This window comes from Microtus oregoni, unplaced genomic scaffold, assembly GCF_018167655.1.
Source record: "Microtus oregoni isolate MIOR12 unplaced genomic scaffold, Mior012 000045F_ref0000178, whole genome shotgun sequence".
NCBI classification, from domain to species: Eukaryota; Metazoa; Chordata; class Mammalia; order Rodentia; family Cricetidae; genus Microtus; species Microtus oregoni.
Genome location: NW_024543219.1, coordinates 12,980,328 through 12,999,665, shown reverse-complemented (window position 1 = coordinate 12,999,665; position 19,338 = coordinate 12,980,328). Strand labels below are relative to the sequence as shown.

Here is a 19,338-nt window from a genome sequence, read left to right as displayed (position 1 = left end):
ATTTGGGTATCCTCATGAATGAGGAGCAAGGACTTGCCATGTTCCCGCCTGGACCCGAGGCAGGCAGTGAGGCGCCAGGGAACCACCATGCCTTACAAAGAACAAAATCCCAACGCACTTTCTTTGCTGTCGATATCCTGATATGTCTAGAAGGGTTTTCCGAGGGAAAGACCGAAAGAGCTTCTGCACCTGCTGTTTCCATGACAACAATCTTTTTTTCTGTGTCTCGGTAAATGCCTGCAAAAACAAACAGGACATTTAAATGGTTGATGCAGCCTGACACTAGAGGGGAAACATACAATTAATAAAGGAAAACGCCAGCGTCGCCACAGTAGCCTCTCCCCCCACCTGTTTCCAACCTGGTCCAAACAGCAGTCAGCTTAAATTGGAGCCATCTGTGCTGAAGATTCCAGCTCTTTGGCATTGGGAGCACCTGGCTCAGGCATTAAGCTCTTGACAACCGTGTTTTCTGGCTGTATATCTGGAAGACCCCTGCCTGTCTTCCCGTCCAATGACTCCTTCCTGGACCCTATTTGTTAACCAAGGATGAGCTGCAAAATTGATTAGGTATTCTAGCTTTGCAGACTCCCTGCATTTTCATAATCAATGGAAATTCTAAGCCACTCCAAAAATCAATTGACTTGATGGTGTATGGTAACTCTGGAGTGGTCTTCAGGGCTTTAGAGGATGGCCTCATTCTGTGTGTGTGGGCTTTTCTCCTGAGAGTTCTAATTAAATAGCCCTGTGAGCTGTGAAGAACTTCAGTACACCAGTCCTAACCTGAACTTCGCCTAGAGCTGAGGGAAAACAGTAGGCCTGATGGCTTCTCGAGTCTTTTAGTAAAATTTGGAGTGTGGGGAGACATTTTGCCCATTGTCCATAATACAAGTATACCTCATCATCACCACACAACACACATCTATATTGTTTATAGCAAGCAGCACAAATCTATATCACGTTCCCCGTGATGGTCTTGGCACTCACCATAGCCCAGCGTCCCAAGCCTCTAATGCAGGGACTCTCAAATTCAAGAACATTAAAATCGCCCAAGGCAACTGTTATTTGTAGGTGATAGGGTCCTCTCTGATACCCCAAAGCACGACTGAATGAATAATCTAGAAGGTTTCCAGAAAACAGTTTATAGAAAGTACCCTGGCAACTGTGCAGGTAGAGCACTGTGGACTCATAGTGTCCCGGAAGGATGCCATGTCATAGATGAGTCCCCTGCTAAGTTCCAGATCCGAGACTTGGAGTGTAAGTGTGAGGAAACTATTTGGTCGGCTTGGTTAGCATTAGGAGTGACAAAGAACACTCCCAAGGGTTTTGTCAATAAGCCATGGAATCCTATAAGTAGTCATAAAATATCACTTAGAGTAACAGAATATGTGATTGCTTTCTAGAAAGGTTTCTTGAAGATTGAAAAAAGGAACGATGACTTAATTTTCTCCTGAGAATGTTTAATCTTTCAGGGATTGTAAACCCCAGGGACCTCTGAGTGTAGAAGCGAAAGGATTCCACTCAGCGGTGGAAACTCTGTCCTCAGCATACAGAGCCCTTCTTCCTGGGCGACCTCAGTCACATGCTGCGGACATTTTCAAGGGGGTTTGCCCAACTCAAGGCCACAATAAGTCCCTGTGGTTGTGTGGCAGAGGCTCTGATGGGAGGTGAGCATGTGGCTCTCCTCATGGTCCTCCTCATTTGTTGCTGATGCTCATTGACTGCCCATTGGTGCACAGATACTTAGAACTGGACTCAAGGCTGAGACTGATGCTTCATTAACAAAGGCAGGAAATGGGCTCTCTGATTTTGTTAGCTTATCCAGCTAAACGCAGAGGACACAAAATACAGATTTGCTGGCCAAGAAGACTTGGGGAGGGAGGTTCACCCCAGTGAGTCTTAGGAAGGCAGATGGGTAGGGCTCAAATACGTGAATACATTGATGTAAGTCCGCTCACCAAAGACTTTCTGGAAATGTGGGTGACACACAAAAGGGCTCTGTGAGGATGAAATTCATCGGAAGTGGATACTAAAGATGTGCTTAAGCAAACAGTTCCATGCATGCTTCTTCCCAATGCCCTAACCCGGGGTCTTTGGTCACACAGATGCACCCTGCAGAGTGGTCCATGTAAGTTCCTCAGTGATGACTTCAATAGCCCTGATAGCCCTAATAGCCCAAATCAAATGGTTTCATTGTCTTAGAACCACAAAACCCAGTTGCACTGGAGCTTGGAGAACAACTGAGTGTCCAAGTCACAAAGGAGTAAGAGGCTAGATGCCTTCCCAAGGATCACATTACGTTAATGACATCTCTCATGGTGGCACATAGCATCTAAGTTGATAGGGTGTGGACATCCTCATCCCCAGGACATCACCACAGCCTTTCACGGGTACCAAGTGCGCAACTTTTCCCAGCTGGGAGGCATACAGCAAGTGAGCTGAAGGTAGTTACCTTCACCTGCTTTCAGGGGCCTCTGAAAATGGAATGCTAGCTCTCCAAGGTAGCACCCCTTTGTAAGGAACCTGTTAATGGCCACTGTCTCATCCCAACCGCCTCCCAGGCAGGGAAGGAAGATTCCCAGCCTGCAGACTTTCCAGACACTACCAGCTCAAGTCCTCTTCCCATGGTAGGCCCAGGCCAACTGCCTGGAAAGAGATGGCCACTCTGAGTCCTGTACTTTACCACTGGGTGAAAAGTCTCAACAGGGAAAACAGCCCATGGCTGCAACACCACTTCACTACAGTGGAACAGGGAAGTGTAGTCTGCCTACTCAGGAAGCATAGTCTGAGGACTCAGGAATCAAAGCGAATTGGCACCAGAGGGAAAAAGCAGAACTTCCCTGTTCTTGCCTTTACATTAAGCATGTGGGCACTGCTAGAAAGGAAAAAGGGAAAAAACAAAAAAGAAAAAAAACACAAGGCAGGGAGAGCACAAGGGTCGGGAGAAGGGCCAGGGTGGCACTCCAGGGCCAGGTTAGACCAATCCGGAGGCATGTGTGCAGTTCCATGGAGGCAGCTAGACTCATTATTTGGTCTCATGGGTCTGAGTTAACATGGGCTGAGGTGCAAAGCACCTTTTCTCCTCAACTTTAGAGGCCTCAGTGCTGAGAGTGGACACAGGGAAGAAAGACAAGTCCCCAGTTTGCTTTTACACAGCCTAGCTCTTCTCCTGACCCACTTACCCAGTCCACCCACAAATGTCCTCCTTCAGGCAGAGCATGGGATCCATCTGAACACACATTGGTGTCAGTAGAAGTTGTGTCTTTTTTCTTAAAGATTTTTTATTTTTAATTATGTGTAAGTGTCTGTGCGCACGCGTGTGTGCGAGTGTGCACGGGGGATCTCTGCATGTTAGCACGTACACATTAGTGTGGGTGCCCATGGAGGCCAGGAGAGGGTTTGAGATTCTCTGGAATTGGAATTACAGGTAATTGTGGACTGCCTAATGTGCGTATTGGGAACCCAGCTCAGATGCACTGCTCTTAAGCACTGAGCCATCTCTCGTGATTTAGAAGTCTCTATCACAGTGGTAGGGCTGGACTTCTGGTCTATCACAGTGCTGGGACTGGACTTCTGGTTTATCACAGAGATAGGACTGGACTTTTGGTCTACTACATTGCTAAGACTGGACTTCTGGTCTATCACAGAGATAGGGCTGGACTTCTGGTCTACCACAGTGCTAGGGCTGGACTTCTGGTTTCCCACCATGTTAGGGCTGGACTTCTGGTCTCAGCTCTGAGACAGTCCTTTCTGCTGCTTGATAGGAAGTGCCCCGGGTTCCAGTTCACCACTTTGAGTTCTGAGGCATGGAAGGGAACCTCACCAGAGGTCTTATCATCATGTATAATGAATGATATAATTACCATATAATGTCTAATGTCACCCATAGGCTCATGTATTTGATAGAACTTTTGGTGCCAGCTGTGACACTGCTTTGGAAAGTTGTAGAACCTTTATAAAGCATGATCTCCTTGGTTCAAGTGAGAGCTGGGGACAGGCTTTATGGGTCATAGACCCATGCCAGTTTTTACCCAACTTGCCTCTGCTTCCTGGTGTAGTACTGAGATAGAAACAGGGGCGTCTCAGGCTCCTCACCTCCACCAACAGAAGCTGCTCTTATCTCACATACTTTTCCCACATAAGAAATGAAGTCTGGAAGTGTTTTTCTTCAGGAGTTTGATCACAGGAAGAAAAAAGTAACTTGTACACCTATCTTCCACTTATTTTCCCTAGTGTCCTCATGTCATAAGCCTCTTCGGCCAGTGGCTGTGCCTCGCTGCTTCCTAAAAGTGTACAGAATTCTTGCCTTCTCTTTTTTCTGTCTTTTTTTTTCCAAGACAAAAACAAGTGTGACATCAGGATTGCAAGAAGCAAAGGGTTAGTTGGGGCCCACAGGGTATAGTCTTGTCTTTTCCTGAAGGAAGGCCTTCCATATGAGCTTCAGTCATTGTCAGTCAGGCCTTGGTTGCTCTGGAGTTATTAGAGAAATTGTTTTTGTTCAGCTAAAAGTCTAAGACTTTGGTCTAATTCTTTCAGAGACTGCCGTGCCTGAGTGCACAGCCTAGACAGCTGATCACTGTGCTCACAGTGGCTGAGGGCTCTGGCCGGGGCAAGGGGCTACAGGAGTTCATCTGCCTAGAAAAGGTTCTATTAAGATGAGCACCCGAGAGAGCAGAGGTGATGGCTGGGGTGGACGTGAAGTTGATATGATGGTTCAGCAGCATCAGACCACAAGAAGGAAGCCTCCAAAAATGGCAAGAGACACTTGTGCCTCTCGGAGATTGAGTGTGAAGGCAGCATGAAGCCAGACCTTTAGGCTGGGCATCTATCATCCTGAGGGGTTCTGATCACCTACAAGTGAATGTGAGAGGCTCTGGCCATCTCGTTCTCACATCAAACCCCAACAAAAGACTTCACTATCCTATTTATTTGGCATGGTATTTCCCCTAATCTAGGTTTGGCATCTATCACTCTTGGAGGCAGGGCACACGCAGAGTCAGTGATGGCTTGCGTTTGAGTCCCAGCTGCCTTTCCCTGTGTATTACTGAGGAATTGCTACCATCCTGCTCACAGCCAGGATTCATTCAGGCTTTTACATGAGTCTGTACCCTACCTGCCTCCATCTCCTTCCAAAGGTCAGACAGCAAATACAGCTCCTCTAACAACCACAGATCCAGACGGTCCCAGTGGTCGCCAGTATCTGCCCTGGTCACTTTCTTTTGTGTGCTTTCTCTCTCTCCCTATCTCCCCCAGTTCCCCTCATTAAAAGACACAATGTGCGATCGCACAGTGGGAGGAGACTCTACGCCATGAAGCTGGGTAGCAGTGCTGTGAGTTAGTCACCCCGGGCACGGTCACTTATTATTCTTCTGGAGTTTGAAGTTCTTCCCAGGCATCCCCAGACATCGGTGTTCTCTGGTGAATTCTGATGCCGCGAGAACACACATGCATTGTTTCAGTCAGAGGTGGCCACGGCCGAGTTCTGGTTGAAGCTGTTATTAATGGCCACACACTTGTCAAGAACCAAGTTGCTGCAGACCAAAATGATCACATCATGGAAACACTGACAAACCTCTCTAAGCAAGGAGTGAAACAAGTTTCAGTGAGTTGCTACTCACCTCATGAACGAGACACTTGTCTAAGAGCTGTAGATAGGAACTTATATTTTCCTCATCGGGTCTGGAGACCAGGAGCTGTGTGCACACTGTGGATTAAGAAAAGATGAATCAGAACAATTCATACTGTCCCAGCTTCGGGGCCCTGCCTCTTTCAGGACCAAGGCCTTCTGAGGAACGCATGCCCGTGATATTACATAAGGCTCACAGAAAACACAGGAGGCTCATCATTCCATTGAAGTCAAACACTCAGTTGCCATGGGAGCCCTCACCCCAGGAACCCCTTGGGTTTGTTCCTGTCATACCATTCTATATTAAGCCCTCAGACACAGGCCTGAAGACAGACACTCTGGGAGAAGAAACAGAGGTCTCAGGCTCTGCTTTTGTAGGTGGTTCTGAGTGATGGAACTTCAAAAGCCTTCTGAGCCCTCTGCCACAGCGGGAGAGCAATCCCATTTTATGAATGAGCCCCACGGCCCTCTCCAGGTGGGAAGACAGTGGTATTCGTGTATAGAAGAAGGAGGCTGGTGCCACATTGTGGCTGTGAAGCATGTAGGTGTGCATGCAGCAGAATAAACCTGCCACTCAGTCATTTGCAGGGATATTTCCCCATGCAACACACACATTCATCCACATATGCCTTCACCTACACACTCAAGCCTGTGCTGGCAAAGACGGGGCAGCGTTCGTCTGTGGGGAGAGAACATGGATATGCTAGGTTTCTTTCTTTTCTTTTCCTTCATTTTATTTCATCGTATTGGTTTTTCAATGGGATTTCTCTGTTTAGCTCTGGCTATCTTGGAACTCGCTTTGTAGATCTGAGACCTCAACCTCAGAGATCCACCTTTGCCTTCCAAGTGCATGTGTTACCACACCTGGTAATATACTAGGTTTCTTATGGTTCATGGCCCACTCTGCCCTTGCCATAAAGGACACCTGCAAAAGGAGTCAGAGAGTTGGGTGTCTGTCAATCAAAGCACACCAAGCTTGAAAGCCAGGGATCAGACCTCACCCCTTTCCCACTCCAAACATCCTGACACAGATCCGCACCAATTCTGTGTCACTACACACAGGCTTTCAGAACAACAGTGTGTGCAAGAGAAACTTGGAAACAGTCTCAAGGGCTGCCCATGGGGGAGCTTGTTAACTAACTTGGGATTTAGATATACAGCGGGACACCGTGCAGCCTTAAAAAAAAGAGTGGGGCTTTCCATATTGACAGAAATATGCAAATATGTAATGTTTATGGAAATCCTACCAAGCTTCAGAAGAGAATCTTAAAGCCTGTGTAAGAATGGGTGATTATAGGCCTGGAGAGATGACTCAGTGGTTAAGAGCTCTGACTGCTCTTCCAAAGGTCCTGAGTTCAGTTCCCAGCAACCACATGGTGGCTCACAACCATCTGTAATGAGATCTGGCACCTTCTTCTGGCCTACAGGCATATATGCAGACAGAACATTGTATACATAATAAATAAATCTTAAAAAAAAAGAATGGACACACTCACAGATTCTAAAGGTTCCGCAAGGACAACCCCACATTCAACAGGAGCCACCCCTGTTTAATATATGGTGCATGCCGAGTGTCAGTTGGGTTGTGGCTTCTCACACAGGAATTACAATGTCAGCTGAGGTCGTGTGAGGAGTTACATCTCCTAGGGCTGAGCCCCACAGTGATCCCCTATGTGCAGAGATAGGAGGATGGAGCTCCTTCAGGTAGATTCGCTGTGCAGGTCTTTCCCAGGACCCAGCAGAGCTGAGGGACGGGAAGGCTGAAAAGGCCTGCTCTGGCCACCAGCTCACCCCCAGCCCAGAATTAAAAGGATTTAGGTCCCTAGAAGAATTGTACCATAGGCGGGGTCCGTTTATCTACAAGGCCCAGGGGTCCACTTATTTAAAGGAAAGTGCTGGCATCCGCAGGGAAAGCAGAGAGTAGCGCAGGCAGGAAGGGTGGTGTGACCCACAAGGCCCACTTAGAGCTGTCCTGCCCTGAGGAGGCCACAGTCTGGCCACGGCTACCGTGCACAGGTCCAGCTCCAGGTTGTGTGAATCAGCCTTCATTTCCCGCACCCTGGCACTTACCAGATACCTATCATCAGGCAGGCCCCGTGTACTCTGTGGCTATTAAAAGTGGCCAGATGGCACTAGTTAATGGGGTTAACAGTCAGGCAAATAGATGGCTGCAGTATAAGTGTCAACTGAGCTAAGATGAGGAGACCAAGGGGCTGGGAGGGTGGGAGAAGGATACCTCATGCAGCCCAGAGGACCTGGTAGACTGCCTCAGGCACAGGAAGGCTCGGTTGTGGCCCTTAGAGGATGAGGAAGGAGAGCCAAGGTGAAGGAACTGGAGGGCGGGAAGGAGTGTTTCAGCCAAAGCTGTCTCATGCAGTTGTGTATGGTTAAAGTGAGGAGCGAGACCACAGTCCTGCATCCACTCAGAATGGGTACTTAGTGTCTCCTTCCGGCCAGCAGGACCCTGCTCCAGACACAGGGAGCTCATGTGCCTCACCCAGGAGCAAGAGAACACAGACTTCTGGGAGCTCAGCCGCAGAGGCTGCTGAAGTATGGAATGGAGGTGGTGAGAGCAGCTGCCAAGTGATCCTTTGGGCTTGGGCACTACCAATGCCGCAAAGGGGAGCATCGTATGGAATTCAGCCATGCTCGGTCTCCTGATTACCATGGGGCTGGAAGGTGGAGAAGCTGAGGGTTTCAAATCTCTAAATCTTGGATTCCTTTTCTGTGAAATGTGGCATTTGGGGTTCACCTAAGTCACCTAGGAGAATCATGGATATACAGGCCTCTGGTACACAGGAATTATCAAGTAACCCCAAGCCAACAGTCCAAGGCCACCAGAGCATCCTGTGAGGTGGATGAAAGGGGAAGGGAGGATGTAAACCCAGGAGGCAGAATAAAACAGCTTTGCACTAAGAGTTGTCGGAGGCCTGACCACTCTCTGACTGAATTACCAGATGACTGGGAAGCCCCAGGGCCTGGGGACTTGGTAGGTTGTGCTGCTGGGCTCTGGACTCAAGCTCTGGGTCTTCACCAATTCCCAGCCACTGCTGCTTTGGGGAAGGGGTCAGTGAGGGTTTTGTATCCTGAAGCATCTTTTCCCTACCTTCTTCCCTGAAGGTTCAAGGCCCAATAGGTGCCGTACTGTAAGGGCTTAGCATGTCTAGAGAGGTCCACAGGCTGGAGCTGAGACCGCCCATTAGGAAAACCCCGTTTTCTCTAGGGGGTTAATGCTGCTAACAGGGACAGAAAGCTCTTTTAGCTCCCCCGAACCCTGTTCCATCCCCCAGGACTCTTGGTTTTGGCTAGGGCTCCCTAGAGAGAACAATACCTTTTCCCATTACTCTTGTGAACTGCCCAGGGAGGTCCCCCTCCGGCAGAGGGGCGACAGCCAGCTCCCCATCACAGCTGCTGAGCTGGGGTGGTTGCAGCCCCCCGCTGGCGCCGGCTGAAGCACTGGCGGTGACACTGTTGGCCCCTGCGGCACCATCTTTGCCATCGGTGCTGGGGTTCTCCGGGCCCATCAGTGAAGGCTCATGGCGGCGCGCCTCCGGAGTGGTACTGGGAGAGCTGTAAGCCTTGATGGGTGTCAGAATCATCTGATGCAGCTCCTGGAGGGGGATGCGCAGGCTGCCCCCTTCGATGATGTCCTGGGTTAGAGAGGGGACGGAAGTGAGTTCAGGCCCTCATCTCTACTCTCTGCTCCCACAGAACATGTAAGTGATATGTGTGTGTCTAAGTGCACATCTGTAATCCCAGTGTTGGTGAGAGAAAGGCTCCCTAAGTGTCTGACCTAGCAGAACCAGTTAGCTCCGGGCTCAGTGAAAGATCCCATTTTTTAAAATGAGTAAAATAGAAGCCAGGCAGCGGTGGCACACACCTTTAATCCCAGCACTCGGCAGAGAGAGAGGCAGGCGGTTCTCTGTGAGTTTGAGGCCAGCCTGGTCTACAAGAGCTAATTTCAGGACAGGCTCCAAAGCTACAAAGAAACCCTGTCTTGAAAAACCAAAAGGAAAAAAAATGAATAAAATAGAGTGAGGAAGACACCTGATGTCAACTATCAACCTCTGCCCCAGCGCGCGCACACGCACACACGCGCGCGCACACACACACACACACACATACACACACATACGGCTTGAGTACATACCCATGCATACACCACAAACATTGACTACTTTATACAAACATTTCTATATTCTGAACATTACGTATTAGAAGAAGAAATGAAAGCCCCACTTTCTCCTCCTTTTACTTATTTCATCTTCCAGTCTAGGATCTTTAATAACCTATATACTATCCCAAAGTGCAAGTTCCTCAGATTCCTTCATCCTCCTGAAATGCCTCTGAAGCTCCAGGCAGATATAACGGTGCTGGGGAATCTAGCACCAGAGCTGCCACGCTGTGGCTTTGAAAGTGTCTGCTGGCCTTCCCTTTCTCCCCATTCAGTGCTCCACGCACTTTTTTGTCTTGAGGTTGACAAGTAATGTAATATAGCTGGATACTGTGAGCTGGGTGAGTGACTGCGGTGAAGACTATTGAAAGTGACTGGGGACTGCTGAGACGATTTTAGTGCTTTATACAAATAAAGAACATTTTTGTTTTTAAAAAAAAAGAAAGTGGGTTCTGGTAGGGATGACGGAATTTGGACAAGTCCAGGTGGCTTGGGTACTGGCTGGGGTCATCCTGGTGTGAAGGGTATGATGGTTCCTTGTCACCACGTAGCTCCCAGTGCTTATCAGTTCGATTGGTTCTCTCCGGGACCTAGGAAGGACACTGCCTACCAGGGCCCTGACCACAGCGAGGCACTTACTGTCGTGAGAGCTCAGAGGAACAAGAATGTGATTTAAAAAGCTTGACACACAAAAGCCCAAAGCATTTCTAAAGCCCTCTTGTGCAGGAAAACGGCTTGATGGTGTTAATGAACACAGACTTGAGGAACAAGAGCACTTCTGACCCCAACCTCTCCAGTCGGTGGACCGGACAAAGGAAAGCTGATGGACACAGGCATGGGGTGCTCCTCAGCTCTGAAAGGCAGCAGACATTGGCAAGCCAAACTCTTTCATTGGGGGAAGGCCGCTCTTTGGGTGGGCTGTGTGTGTAGAAGTGAAGCGAGAATTGCCATTTGGCCTAGTTGCCACAAATTTTACTAAAGAAGGAAGTGAAATTTTAATTAGCTACTAGAAATATCCTAACCCTGCTCAGAGCCACGTATAGTCTAAATTGAAGAGAAAGTCTACCTGTCTCTGCTCCTCAACCCTTAGATTTCGGAAATGTGGCTCTGTAAAGGGGAAACAGGTGGGGCAAGCCAGGGGTCACATATAATCTTGCCATGATGCCCCCAGTGGCCAGTGTCACCCAGGTTAGCAAATGTGTCTGAGACACTGTCAATTGCCAAAGAGCTCTTTCTGGCTTGTATCACATGGTTCTGGACTTCATGGCATACGTGGGAGCTTTTGGTTACACTAAGAGCCGAACTGATGCAGATACACCCTAACTTTATAGCTCCTATGTTCATCTTCTGCAGGGGCGGGGAAACAACCATAGCAAGAAATGAAACCATGAAGATGGCTCAGTTGGTAAAGTGCTGGTTTTGTAAGCTAAAGACCTGTGTGCAATCCCCAGAACTTACATAAAAAGATAAAATTGATTACTAATTTTCTGCTAAATCACCATACTCATTTCCACAGCGGTTGATGAAGAAAATGTGGTACATTTACACAATGGAGCACTACTCAGCGGTAAAAAAACAATGACATCTTTAAACTTGTAGGCAAATGGATGGAATTAGAAAAATAAAAACCATCCTGAGTGAAGTCTGGTACTCAAAAGTGGGTACCAGACATAAAACAATGACCAGTCTACAGTTCCACAACCTCAGAGCATCTAGAACCCTCTTGCAGAAGCAGATGGAAGCAGATGCAGAGATCCACTACTAACCACTGGGCCAAGCTCCTGGAGCACAATCCAAGTGAGGGAGGAGCAATTATATGAACAAGGGGTCAAGACCATGATGGGGAACCATAGAAACAGCTGCCCTGATCTAGTGGGAGATCATTGACTCTGGACTAACTGGCGAACCTGCACAGAACCGAATAGGCCCCCTAAAAACAGCTGTCAGTGGTGTGACCTGGGCAGTATATGGGGCCGCTGGCGTGGGACCAGGATCTAATGTGTGAATTGACTTTGAGGAGCCCATTCTTTATGGAGAGTCATCTCGCTCAGCCTAGGCAAGGCGGGGATGGGGTGGGGGGAGAGGTTTGGTCCTCCCTTGATGAGGTCATGGGACAGACCTAGGTGGCTTCCCCAGGGGAGGCCTTACCCTCTCTTTTGAGTGCATGGGGTTTGGGGTGGAGGTGGGGGAAAGTTGGGGGAGAGGGAGAAGAGGTGGGAGGGAGAACTGGGATTGATATGTTAAAAAAAGGATGGGGACAGACACAAAGGACAGCCCTGAGGGGCCATCGGGAATTACAGAGAATCAGCTGGAGAGATGGCTCAGTGGTTAAATACAGTAAAATGGCTTCTTTATTAAAAAAAAAAAAAGCCAGGTGTGGTAGTGTGTGCTCGTGATCCCAGACCTGAGGTGACAGAGACAGAAGCCAGGTGTGATAGTGCACACTTGTGATCCCAGACCTGAGGTGACAGGGACAGAAGCCAGATGTGGTGGTGTGTGCTTGTGATCACAGACCCGAGGTGACAGGGACAGAAGCCAGGTGTGGTAGTGCATGCCTGTGATCACAGACCTGAGGTGACTGGGACAGAAGCCAGGTGTGGTAGTGTGTGCTTGTGATCACAGACCTGAAGTGACAGAGACAGGTGGGTCCTTATGGCTCACTGGCCAGCTAGCCTAACCTATTCCGTGAGTTGTAGACAGTGACAGACCCTGTCTCAATAAACTGTGACCATCAGGTTACATTCCTGATCTCAGCTGAGTGTCCACAGTGAGCAGCAAGCCAGGAGGCAGTCTGAAGGGAACCCGATCTAGTGTTCTCCTTTAGCTGTGGGAATTAATTTTCCGCATTGACAAGTCTCTATTGATCCTTCATGCCTCAAATGTAATCCTACATTATAAATACAAAGGCAAAATGAAGCTGCTCAATGACCCTGCCTTAAAGCTGCCCAGCAAGGACTTATCTGAAGGCAGGTGACAGGAAGTCGGGCTCGTCGGGTGGCACTTCTGAGGAGATATTTCAGGGGACAAATGGGAGGGAAATTATAGTAACATCAGCCTAGCGCTGGCTTACAAGGCCTTGGAAGGGTGCTTGTTTGACGCCTTTCCTGAGCATGGTTAAAACCATGTATAAACCATCTGAAAGAGAGCTTGGGGGCAGCCACAGTGCTCCCAGAGTGCTCCTGGAATGTCCCTGGCCCCATCCTTCCCTCCAGGTGGTGATAATTTGAAGGTTTCATAACATATAGGGTTCCTGTTTCTACCTAAATCTGTGCCCTCTCCTCCTCCATCCACCAGCCAGCAGCTGAGCTCGCCAGCAGCGAGGCACTGTGCTACGTGGGAATATAAAGGCAAGTCCTCACCCCTACCCTGAGAGACATTCCCAAGACTGCGATGGCAAGATAGCATGTGGACAGGAGCTCGGGGACAAAATGGGTGATGCGTGATTAATGAAAGCTCAGATAGAGAAATTGGGGTTCAACCTGAAGACCAGAAAAGCAAAACAACCAGCCACTGGCTCTTACCTCTACCTCAGTCAGAAGTGGTGATCCTGCCTCCAGGAAACCTCAGAATGAGACTGAGAGCAAGAGCTGTCTCCTCCTGTCTCCTCTCTAGTTGTGGGATTAAGAGCGTGCACCACCACAGTTCTATGGCAAACTAGTGTGGCTCCTGGGATTAAAGGTGTGTGTTACCATATCCTGGTCTGTAAGGTTGGCCAGTGTGACTGCTTTACTTTTCTGATCATCAGGCAAGCTTTATTTATTAACATACAAACGAAATACCACTACAAATGGGCTTGCTGGTTTTTTAGTTCACAATCTCTCTTCTCTGTCTCCTCTCTCCTCTCTCTCTCTCTCTCTTTCTCTCTCTCTCTCCCCCTCTTGTTGTCTGTCTCCCCTCTCCCCCACCCTCATGTGTTTTGCATTACTGGACAAGACAAACAAATACATGAGATACCAAGAGATGAAGGGGAGATGATTTTGCAGGGCTCACCATGAATCCACTTGCTAGGGCAGGTGCACTCCTCTGAGTTCCATTTTCTCAAAAGAGGCCTCTGTCCTGAATGCTTTGTGAGGAGACTGTGGGGCCACATGCAACGGTGCGCACAAGACCTCCCTTGGCTGTATCCACCAAAGGTGCCTTGCTAGTAAAAGGCATTGTTCCCTGGAGATATTTATCACACAATGCTATTGAGTTGAGCTACTGTTGCTCTGCAGTAGTTGCCAAAAGCAGGGTCACAGATGTAACCTCAAAAGGCCAAGGTCTGGAATGTCTGAAGAAAAGGCATAGACATCTAGAGAAGCAGCTTTCTTTCTCTGAGCAGGAATCAACAGAATGTGTGTGTGTGTGTGTGTGTGTGTGTGTGTGTGTGTGTGTGTGCACGATACACACGCATCTCCTAGCTCCTTGCTCAGCATCAAGGTTACAGGCCCAGAGAATGGTTCTGTTTCAGAACCCAGAAGTGTGTTGAAAAGGAGAGACAATGTATAACAGCACATGGGGACATTTATCCTTGTTAAATATTAATATTGAGAAAAAGCTCTTCTGAATTTCCTTTTCCTCTTCTCTCCAGCAGCTCATGAAGCCCACAACCCGGCGCTTATGCGTCACCACACAGCCACACTCGTGCTGCTAGACTTTCTGCTCTGGATCTCTAACAGTCTCTGGAAACCTCCTCTCTCCATGGCCGCAGTGCCCGCCGATCGCCAGTGCAGAGGCCATGCCCAGTCTTTACAGTCTGTGACACATTCACGGACCTCGTTGGGATTCTTTCGCCCTCCCTGGTCCCTCGAGGCAGGGCTCTCAGATCAGTCTCTGTTAACACAGGTCCTCTCTGATGGCACTCCTTCAGCCCTTGTCACTCAGACACGCTCTTGGGGACGCTCGCTCACAGTTGAGTCATTTGTGGCCTGCCATGCCTAGGACTCAAATTTGCTTTGTGGTTACCAACCTGCCATTTCCGCTTTGGTGTCTCACAGGTGCCGCAGCAAGCTCAACCCCCTTTCTCCCCAGGCCCCCAGTAAGTCCTATGATTCTGTCCCCAAATGCCACTTCATCTAACCCAAACCAAGTGGGGCAGAGGTGGTGGCATATCCCTTTAATCCCAGCACTATGGAGCCAGAGGCAGGCAGATCTCTGTGAGTTCGAGGCCAGCCTGGTCTACAAGCGCAGGTTCTTGGACAGGATCCAAAGCTACAGAGAAACCCTGTCTCAAAAAACTAAAACCCAAAAGCCAAACCAAACCCAAACCATCTGATCCAAACCTTTTTAACAATTTCTGGGCTCCTTTCACATGAGTTCTCCATTTCCACCATTTTATCTGGGCTACAGGGGTCCACAAGACCCCAATAGCATCTGGCATCTACCAAGGTGTTTAGGGAAGTTCTCGCTCTGCCCTCAAAGATGGCACAAATCACCCTGGGGTGTGAGCTCAGCGGCTACCATATCTTTGTTGCAGTGCACATTCCAAGATGCCCAGGGGCAGGAAACACATACCACTCACAGTTACCCTGCAAGGATGAGCAAAGTGTGTCCAAACATCTGCTTAGCAAGCGTTCGGTAACTGAATGGAAGGGCTTGGAACATGCAGCCAGCAGCTTCTACTGATTATGAACTAGCTACGGGCGGGGTCCCAGCTATCTCCTTAGAAATGTGGGTTCTATGTGAGGTAAGAATGCCAGAGGCAGGCAGGGGTGGTGACATTTCCAACAGCGTCATCAGCCAGGGTTGTGAGAATGCCTCAGCCGAGTCCCTGAGCCACCAGCAGTGGCAGGTGACTAAGAGTTCCCTGCCTTAAACAGCAGGAAAGTTTCGTGGGCACCAAAGGAGCAAGTCGGGACTCAGCCCTCAAGGATGTATTCCCCTGGGGGGACACCGCAGCACTCAGGCTCCCAGCACACCCTGGGTTAGCTTACTGCGGTCATCTGACAGGCACTGCTTTCCGGTCTCCGGGAAGGCAAAGAGAATGAACTCGCATTCCTCTTGCTAGGCTGCCGTCATGGTACATTTGGCCTCTTTTTATCTTTTCTACTTCAGGAGATCATGGAGGAAGCATTTTTGTATAGTCAATGTAATTCTAGATATAACTCTACGACACAGAATATCACTGACTTAACTGATCCCAAGTGAAAGGAACATGACCCCTTTAACACACACACACACGTGTACACACACACACACGCACACACACACACACACGCACACACACACACGCACACACACACACACGATACATGGATGTCAGCTCAAGGGTGAAGGCAAGAGAGAGCCCTGCTTCTGCATTCACAGAAGCTATTAATGCATTCCTAAAGGATGTTCCAGAAATGAGAGGGAACAGGCTTACAATTTAATCTTCATTCAAAACACTTTGTGTAGTTTCCAATGGACAATGAGTAAATTGGCTTTTTGAATGTTCTCCAAAAGAGAACAGTTTCTTAGATTAAAAATAGTCATAATCACTCTGTTAGACAAGCTGCTTGGCAGAGAAGTTAGCATAACATTAAGAACAACACCCAATCCTCAGGTTTAGGTGGAGAGCTTGCATGTCATGTCTAATTCCCTTTGTTTAAGAGCATGCTTTACCCAGGGATGTGCATGTGAGTAGTTCCTACCTATCTGCCCATGAAGGGATTTTAAAAAGAAATTTTCTGATGCATTTTTGATATCTGTTTTTCAAATATAAATGATGTCTCTTGGCACATACTAAATGCAACTTAACATGCTATACATAACACTAAGCACACACATATCTTTGTGAATAGCTTTTTAAAAAAATTCTCACTCCATTAAAACACTTGCTTTAGGAACTTGGTGGAGCCCTGCCTTGTCCCTTTCCAAAGGCTTCCTGGGTTTGCTAAGAGATTCACAGTCTACACTTGTGCTGGCAGCTAGTGGGATGCCAGGCATCTGAAAACTGCTCAACTCCAGAACCAACAGACAACATCACAAACAAGGAACTTCCGCTAGTCCGCAGGCATCTTTCTGAGGAAAATGAGCAAAGAAAGGAACTTGGAGCCCGTGAGTCACTGTCACCCCAGCATGGTGTCGGGGCTCACGGTTGCAGATTGCTGTGGGTGTCGCACTGCTTTGTGGTGGTTCCTGGCTGAGTCGTGGAGATGTCACCTGCTGTTAAGTTGAAGTCTGAAGCCAACTCTAGCTGTGCCAATACATTCGACCCTCTCCCCACTGGATCCTAAAGTCTACCTGCTAATGTTTGCCACCCCTGGGTGGCTTTCTCTAAACCAGATGCTCAGGGTAGACAGCTGGAACAGGCATACTGGCATTTCCTGTGCTGCTCTGTCCGTGCCATCCTTTGCTGTGTGTAGGTTATCTCACCATGCTCTATGGTGGCCTACAGGTGTTATAGACCCATGGAGGGAGCATTAGTCTCACTTCACCCAAGGCAAGCATGGTAGGTCACTAGCAGCTTGGACCCAGAGGGATTAGTTCACACAGCATCCGGATCTAAGGAAGCATGAATAACCAGGAAGTCACATGGACTCCAAGACCTAATAAATTACATCCTTAGCTGGGTCTCTTTACTCTCTTCCCAGGAAGCAGGTGGAAATGTCCCCTGGGCTAATTGCTCACTTACCCTTTCCAAAGACTTCAGGAGATTTTGTCTTTCTTTGAGCTTCTGAATACTGATTACAATTTTGTGTCTTGCGCCTTTGGTAACATTCTGTAATTAAATGCAAAAAATATATTAGAATATCTCATTTTCAAGAATCAGCTTAGAGACTCTCAGAGGCTATGTATTACTTTGTCTTTTTTGTTCCTACATGTTCACAAATTGACCAATATGCGTTTCTTCTTGTTGATATCACTGTCCTAAACCTCTCCTGACTCCTCTCCTGACTCCGTCTGGCTATAAGCTTGATCATGACCTTCAAGACAGAGAGGTGTACAACAGCTGATTATCCCATGCAACATGAGATTTTTTTCACCATCTTAAATTATATATATTATTATATAAATTATATATGTGTATTATATTATTACAATATAAATTATATATATATATATATTAGTTCAGAGACACCTGTCCTCAGGTGGTGCTACTTCAGTCCCTCTTGTTTCCCTGAGACCCCTCTTTGGTCTTTGCGTGCGCAAGGCCTTCCTGAAGCTGCGCATCTGCAGAAGCCATGAAGCTTAGTGCTGCCTGTGTGCACCAGCACACAGGGAATTCCTGTAAATCTGCAACCTTCCTTTTCCTTTCCACTATGAAAAGTGGAATTCATTTCACTCCAGGTAACTGTGCAGAGTTGTGGATGTTATTTTAAACTGGCTACAGCAGTAAGTGAGAGGATTTCATCAGAGCCTTGTGGTGGTCGAGTCTCACCATTTCTCAGTAAAGGATCCTTTTTCTAACCAGGTGCCCTAAGGCAAATTTCTGGGGAATTTCTGTTCAGGTGCCACTATTCCAAAATCCCTCTTAACCAGGGAGGAGACAAGAGTGACAGTGGCATCTCGTCTGGAAACACTGGGGATGTATTTCTGTTTAGCTGTAATTTTCAGAACAAAATGAATTCAATTATTTTGAAAAGTTTGTGTCAGGCTCTAGCACTGCCCTCTATGTCTTTTTTCTTTCTTTCTTTCTTTCTTTCTTTCTTTCTTTTTCCTCTCTCTCTCCTCTCTCTCTCTCTCTCTCTCTCTCTCTCTCTCTCTCTCTCTCTGAACAACTGATGACTTAGATTCTCTCTCAGCTTTGACCTAAACACAAATTGCTCTTTGAAATAGTTCCCATCAACCCCTGGGATCTCAGGCAGAAGCTGAGATCCAAGAAGTGGTGGGAGAAATGTTAGGAAGTTGACATTGGTGCTTTTGACTCTCTGAGAATGTTCAGTGACTTCAGGCTTTGTCTGGCTCTCAGTACTGGTATTTTGCCGGACCTGTAGAGGGGGAACGGAGGGTACCGAATACGAGGAAAGCCGATGTCGGCAGGAAGGCATGCGACTGGACAGGCCATGCCCACATGCTACAATCTTTCTTTCCTGCAGGAGAAATATCAACTCATTTAGAGCACCGTTTTCTTCAAATCATTGCTCAAAGGAAGCTGGGGTCAGTTTGAGACACACAAACAGCATTTTCAACAGGGAGACAAAAGCATCCATTAGCTCTGTTGGCTAGAGCCTGGCATGGCAGAAACATTCCTAGTTTGAGGAGCACTGTTGCCTGGTCTTTGGCATTCACACTTGAGGAATTCTGCCCTTTTAGGACTTCAGAAGGGAGTAAATTCTGAGACCTGGATATCTCATTCCCAGTCATTGTCCCATACTATTTGAGCTGATTAGAAGGAAATATTTTAAACAATTCACTCCAATCTCAACTAAGACTAGCAGAAAAAATTTGGAAAAGTGTCATGGAGTGTGCTCGGCTCTCCCGACTGTCATGGAGTGTGTGGTGCTCTTCCGACTGTCATCATGGAGTGTGTGCCGCTTTCCCGACTGTCGTGGAGTTTGTGCTGCTATCCCAACTGTCATGGAGTGTGTGGTGTTCTCCCGACTGGCCCAGTTAGAAGTTAGTGGATATGTAAGCAGTCTGC

At 48.0% G+C, this 19,338-nt stretch overlaps 1 protein-coding gene across 4 annotated transcripts in view; it reads right to left on the bottom strand.

Annotated features, from left to right (window-relative positions):
• Positions 1-19,338, bottom strand: part of Samd4a (sterile alpha motif domain containing 4A) — a 213,697-nt gene that overhangs the window by 17,147 nt on the left and 177,212 nt on the right. For all 4 annotated transcript variants that reach the window (XM_041633953.1, XM_041633955.1, XM_041633956.1 and 1 more), the window contains 4 exons: positions 17,389-17,475; positions 8,955-9,273; positions 5,616-5,701; positions 119-237 (listed from right to left, as the gene is read on the bottom strand). In XM_041633953.1, coding sequence (XP_041489887.1) covers positions 119-237; positions 5,616-5,701; positions 8,955-9,273; positions 17,389-17,475 — 611 coding nt within the window. The remainder of the gene's footprint in view (positions 1-118; positions 238-5,615; positions 5,702-8,954; positions 9,274-17,388; positions 17,476-19,338) is intronic.